This window comes from Phaethon lepturus, unplaced genomic scaffold (genome assembly GCF_000687285.1).
Source record: "Phaethon lepturus isolate BGI_N335 unplaced genomic scaffold, ASM68728v1 scaffold27371, whole genome shotgun sequence".
Taxonomy (NCBI): domain Eukaryota; kingdom Metazoa; phylum Chordata; class Aves; order Phaethontiformes; family Phaethontidae; genus Phaethon; species Phaethon lepturus.
In genome coordinates this window covers 28,721-35,501 of record NW_010518924.1, presented here as the reverse complement: position 1 = coordinate 35,501, position 6,781 = coordinate 28,721, and the positions used below count along the sequence as shown (strand labels likewise).

The window sequence follows — 6,781 nt, the reverse complement described above, 5'->3', positions numbered from 1 at the left end:
ATTCCTGCACTAGAATTTTGCTAACAATAGAAACCATTATTAGCCTGCACTGTTATGCTACATCCTGCACAAGGTCATTCTGTTTTTCTTCCTTAGTATCTTTGCTCCCAAAGGGAAAATGCATTAATAGCAAGGAGAAAACAGCTGCTTGCAAGCAGCCACAAGAACAAGAAAACTGTGTTAATTACCAGCACTGATAATGCCAGTCTGAACAGCATTAAAAGCTGAAAAGCACATTTAGATTAAAATAATAAATGACAATAATGGTTTTCAATCTCTAATATCTGGAATCTTTGAACTGCTACTTCAGCCATTATGGTTATTGTTATGGCAAAAGAAAAAGACTTAAATAAAGCTTGTTGATGTGTTTGTCAGCTGCTCAGAAGACATCAAATAGTTCATCATGATGATGGGTTGACAAAATATTGCACTGAATTACAGTGAGAAGGCGGCAAAAGAACATATTCTTAGTGCCAACCAAGACCTACTTTATACGTTAGAACAAAAGGATCACAAAAGCTCTTTACAACTCTACCTTTTGTTGCCATCATTACAACCCAACAAAACTCCTAACAGCTTTTTTTTTTTTTCGGGGCTAGTAGTAATTTATGACTGAATATACTGAAAGTGAAACAAAGAACTGCACAAGGTTCCCTAAACTGTGATTATGTCAATTTAGTGGAGGTATCTTCTTTCTTGAAACGGCGTATTTTTCCTGAACCACAAAACATATCATGACCACAATAGTGCTCCTATAAAACAAAACTTTTAGTGAACACAAGCAATGCTCTGACAACTCCTCTGTCATAGCATGGACGCTCTGCTTACTCTCGATTGGTTAAAGGGGCTTACACTTATTTCTACATTAACTGGATGTAAACCAGGAGTTGAGTCATCTGTGGCTAAGTGGGCATGAGTGCTCACTTTTGCTAAACTCCCACTATTTTGATGGAATCTGGCAAATAAGGTAGTTAGACCTTTAAGCAAAGCTAAGACACTTATTTCAAATATGCTTTATGTACTTCATGGTTGTGGGATTGTATTAACCTACATACAACTATATATAGAAAATGACTAAATAAATTTCAAATTTAGTTTGAACAAATTAATCTCTCTCTGGTATCAAAAGTCCCTTTAACCCAAAACCGAGGAAAATGAGACCATCTGCACAGTCCTCCCTTGGGCATGAGTTTACATGCATAAATTTAGTTCTAGATTTTTAATTTACTCTGAATTAACTGTGATGAATCTCTACATTTTTTCATGCAGGTTCATTAAGTATTGGAAGACTTGAAATCACTTAAGATCAAGGACCCCCACTTCACCTATAAACCATTCATATGAGCTAAGGCAATAATAACATAATAGTAATTTCCACTGCTGGACGTAGAGCAAGGAGCCCTCAGCAAGGTGTATTACATGAACAAAATGTACCAGGATCCACTGAAATAACTTTAGAAAAAAATCCTGCTTGGTGTTTTCCTTTAACAGGCCTGACAGAAAACATTTTATGAAAGAGGTGAGAATGCTTGTTCCCATTGCTCAGATACCAACAGCAACATGGTGATGTGCTGCCATCAGCAGCAGGAACTCAGCCAGGCTATTAAGTGCTGTAGCTGGCACAATTACTTACATTTTGCAGCTGGACTCGGCTTTGTGCCATACACTCTGACTTTGCCATCACGCTGGAAGCATTTAGGCTGTAGGTTTTCCTATTCTGTGTTTCTTTCAGCTGTTCATGAATTTGCTTTGTTTGTTTCCTGCAGAGAGAAATAAAATTCATATAAGAAAGAGCTAGTTTGATCTTCTTCTACAGTCATGATATTTTTATAGCCATGGTTCCCTTTGTTCAAAACTTCACTCTTTTAGATCAACCAGCTGAGCTAATTCACTAGTATCTAATATTTTAATGCAGTGGTCATTTTCTGGTGAGGCTTAAGAAAGGAAAAAAAGAGCTCTTCTGTTTAAAATATCTTCTATATGCTAGTTATTTTAGTGCAAAATTTTGTAAGATCATCTATTACCTATTTAACAATAGCTTGCAAGCAGGCCTGAATATTAAAGAAGCATTCTGCTGTGATTTGGAACAAAGATTTTGGCAAATACAGCAGGCATGAGCCCCTGTTGGCTATAAAAAGTGTTGAATCTGCTAGCTGATTAGACTTGACCTATAGCCCAGTACCTTGTATAGACCAGCTTTTGCTTACATGCTTAAAGCTGTAAAAAAACATCAGTACGGTATCTGAGGCTGTGTTTTTGACATAGTATAATATGATCCACTATGTCAGAGCTAGGAATACCACTAGATGAATCCCTTGCAATATTCAGGAGATAACTTCACTATTAACATAGGCTTTCTGTTTCTGCCACACTGTATTGACAAACTGTGTTTTAAAGTTCTCTTTATTACTGAATAATTTAATTTGTAAAACGTCAAAATGAATTCCTTAGCTTCTCATAAAATTCCAGGGAATATTCACAAAAGCAACTCTAGAGTTTGTGTGAATAATTATTTTCTGATCAGCTAAATCACACACACTGAGGAAATAAGCATATATATCTGTATATCCTACTGGAAAGCCAGCCACTGCATGTTGGTCTCCAGAATGGTTATTGAACATCCGGTCTTTTTTGGTAACCATTTTTGAGCAGAGACTTCGTATGAAGTCTAAACAATGACAGCGAAACATGATCACAGCATCAGACATGGGAACCTCTCCTGTACATACAATGTTCTTAGCATTTAATCAGAAAAATAAAACTATTTACAAATTTTTGGAACCCTATTTTGGATTTATTTAGAAAACCTGGGTTTAGAGTTGTTCTATATCTATAAACACATAAAAGTAAGCTGGAATAGTCAGCTTCACTGCTGCAATCTTTAATATTACAACTGAGATTCCTGAAGGTAATTTACTGAGAAAAACAATCGAATAATTCATTTCCCTTTATGTTAATGCAACCTAACATTAATATTAGGTTTATACATATTCATTTTGCCAAACTATAGTATGCACAGTTATAAAACTAGAAACTATTAACGATTCAAAGTTACTCACCGATTAATGTATTTATTTTATAACTGTTGTTTTCAAAACAAACAGGCCTTATAGTGTTATAAGTGTTATAGTGTTATAAAGTGTTATACTTTAGAGATATTCAGCAATAAAGTGCTGTTACTTCAGCAAGAAATAGTCACTAGTAATTTATAAAAGTCTAAGCCATAAAGAGGCCTGTTACTGTACTCTCCCTCTGTTGCTAAAACTTAGAGCTCTGTCTTGATTATCCTAAAAGGAATAATTGGAAGGGCATAGAGTTTAATTGTATTTCTAAACTTCAGATTGAATTTATTTTAAGGAAGTCCTTTTAATTTAATGGTGCATAGGCAAGTGCGTATTTCTATCAGCAAGTATTATACAATTGTCAGACTAAGAAAGTCAGAGTCAGTGTCTTCATGGAAACTTTTTTCTTAAAAGGTGCACCATTCAGAGTTTTTGTAGCTGTTAGGAATATTTTAATTTTTTGATACATCAAATTATCCCAAGGATTATCCCCCATGCAGGAGGAATGCTTTGATAACTCTTAAGCATGATCAAGATACATATGCCTGATGAAGAAGCTCCTAAAAAGCTAACACATGATAAGGGCACTTTCCAATTTGTTGGGTTTTACATCCTTAAGACACTGGCCAATGTCACAGTTACGATACTGTCTTATGTGGCCTCTATGCAGCCCAGTCTAGACACATTTATTTACTATTTGGGCGGTTTGCCAGATGGAACCACAGCCAGGGAGTTAGGGATTGATTAATATCTTACCATTACTGTATTTCATTATATTTGATAAGACCTCTTGACTGAACTGGAGGTGCTCATCTTCTCATTACTCTTCAAACTTCAGTTCCCCGAATCTGGCACAAGCACACTTCAACTCTTCCCAGTAACTCTTAACTATTGTATTTATAATGCAGATAAAAAACCAAATGGAACACTCCCATCTCCCGTTGAGATCTGAAGCACCATTGTCCTGTGAGTTCACCTCTGAAGCATTATTTCTACCCATTGTTTTTAGACATAGCTCTCCCCATCACCTCTAAGTCATGGTATTTTGAAGGCTGTTCCAACCCAGCTCTCCACCATTCCCTACAACAGTGCAAAACCAAGAGAGGCACAGCTGAACAAGAGAGGGACATTTTATTCACACTACGCTCAGTTGTTGACTGCGTGTTCTTCCAACTGGCAATCCCATTCTGCCTTTTCTGAATCTCTCTCAATCAGCAAAAAACGCAAGCCTTTCCAGGAAGAACAGGAAAACCTTATTCTTTTTTTTTCTTCTGCAGATCTAAAATGCATAACTACATTTTGCAAAATGGCACTCTCTGCTCACAATTTATATTAGAACCAAGGAGTTTGCAGAGAGGAACTGTCCTGCCACAGCACCCTCCCCGCTAGCATCACTGTCATACTCTAGGTCCAAAGAACAATTAAACAAAATCCCTCAAGACATTAGAACAGGTAGGAGTGTTTAGATGAAACATGAACCAACTGAAACATTCACTCAAATCATGCACAAACTACCCCTGAAGTTTGAGGGAATGAAAAAGAGAAAAAAAAGGCCTGGTGACTTTTCCAACTTTTTTTTTTTTTCCTGATAGAAATGTCAAATTTTTTTTTTTTTTAAATAAAAAGTAGTCCTCATCAAATTTCCTAACTATTAAAACAAATTCTGAAGAGGAGGATTCAGATAAGTATCCAAACTTTTAAATAGTGCAAACCTGCACATTTTTGATGCTCAGCCACCATGTCTAACCTCATACAGGTACTGTTTATATTGATATGTGTTCTTTCATTAGTTCCAGCTGGAAGAAGAATGAGGGATGACAACCATACAGAATGTATTTATAGATAGAGTGGCACTGACAAGCATGTCATGTAATTGCTATGAGGTTTTTGCGACTCAATTTACACATATAACAATAAATATTATAAAATAATGTTGAGTTGGGAAGATGCAGAATAGAGGGAAAAGTGAGTATTTCACTTGAAAATAGTTTACTACAGATGATTCCATCATACTTGGATAGTTCAATGTGCTTGTGTATTAAAGACACTTACTATGCAACTACATCAGCAGTTTACAACTACTAGCTACAGGTTACAGATATCTGCCAGGAACTTGTCTCTTTCTGCATTTCTAACTTCACCTTTGTTCTCAGCACACAGAAATAAAAGGGACATTCAGGAATATGAAATTAAATGCAAAAAGGAGATAGTATGTTTAAAATTTTAATTTCAAAAGAGGAAAGTGATTATCACACTGATAGTAAAAGACACAAAATTGTTATTGTCAAAAAAAGAACCGGAAAGGACACAATCTCTTCTTTCCTCATATCAGCAAATAGAAACAAGAACACATATTACTGCTGTTTACCTTTTTTTTGGACTTAGTTCTAGCCTGTCCAGAGATAACAACAGCTTTGAAAGAAGGGGAGAAACTGAAGAATTGTAAAACCATAAAAAGAACAGAAGCTAAATAACACACACGCTAGACGAAGGCTCTTACTTTGTTTTGAAGTAGAACGCTGCACAAAGCATGCCCACTACGACTATGCCAAAGACGATACAGGAAATAGACAGCACCTGGCGCTGGTACACTTCTTCGCTCTCTGTGAACAGCAAAATGGAGAATTATGAAAGCATCAGCAAACAATACTTGCGAAAAGTGGATTTCAGCACATCATGGATTCTCTAATGATGGACAGATACAAGAGATTTGGAGGTCTATGTTGGCCAATTACTCAACAGAATGGATGTTTCTCTGAACCTCTCATCTAGATAAGGTTCACAGAGTCGTGGCCTCCTAGGAAAGTTTTAGAAAAAGGTTCCAATACACACTGAGAGATACATAATAATAAAAATCAGGATAGTTTAATGTTTTTAGTTTCTAAATAGCTTGAGAAAGCTTCTACTGTCAACAGGATAAAGAGCCATACAACCACGGAGATTTTCCTGGCTTAAGTTAAGACCCATCAGAGCTCTCACAAGTTCCCACAAGATTCAGAGTTCTTTTTTAGCTACACAAAAAAAACTAAGGGTTTTTTTTTTTTATTGAATGGTGATTGCAATGACTTACTCCCATGTCATTCCCCATACTTGAAGCTATGTACAACATACTACAGTAAAAAATTAATTAAATTAACTTGGATGGAACCCAATGACTACTATGCTACAATGCACCAGATATTGCTTTCATGGGAGTCTACTTTTTAAAAAGAAATTTCCTTAATAAATCTCATAATATTCTAATTAATTTTAAAACAGGAACAGAATGAAAGCAAAAAAAAAAAAGAAAAAAGCTAAGAAAACAAGAGAAAACACTCATTCATGACAGTAGACAGAAGCTGATGTGCAACTGGAGTTTCATATACTGAATTCATCAACAGCTCCTTAAATGTTATATTTTATTTTTGTTATTTCAACTAATTCTCTAGTCCGAAGTGCTAACATGCTAAACAGATTGTTATTTTTTAAGATTAGTTTCTCCAAACATGCAACATACCAAACAGAATTTTCATTCATATATTCTAGGTAGAAGGCCAACATGTAGGATTATCAAAGCACAGTACAAGCGCTGTACACTGACAAACCTACGCTTCCTTTCTAGGTTGGAGATCTTCAGTGCAGAGCCCCCAGTAAAATCTGAATACCAGACACATATGTCAAGTAGGTGACAGTAACTCCAACTTCCAGGTTCATAAGTCTCAGATTCATAAGAAGAAAAT

General features: G+C 35.8%; 1 protein-coding gene across 1 annotated transcript in view; it reads right to left on the bottom strand.

Moving 5' to 3' along the window:
• NRG3 (neuregulin 3) overlaps positions 1 to 5,665 on the bottom strand; it is a gene marked incomplete at its 5' end in the record, with an annotated part of 28,104 nt that extends 22,439 nt beyond the window's left edge. Inside the window, 2 exons of the mRNA XM_010296890.1 lie at positions 1,634 to 1,760; positions 5,563 to 5,665. Coding sequence (XP_010295192.1) covers positions 1,634 to 1,760; positions 5,563 to 5,665 — 230 coding nt within the window. The remainder of the gene's footprint in view (positions 1 to 1,633; positions 1,761 to 5,562) is intronic.
• Positions 5,666 to 6,781: the final 1,116 nt, after the last annotated feature.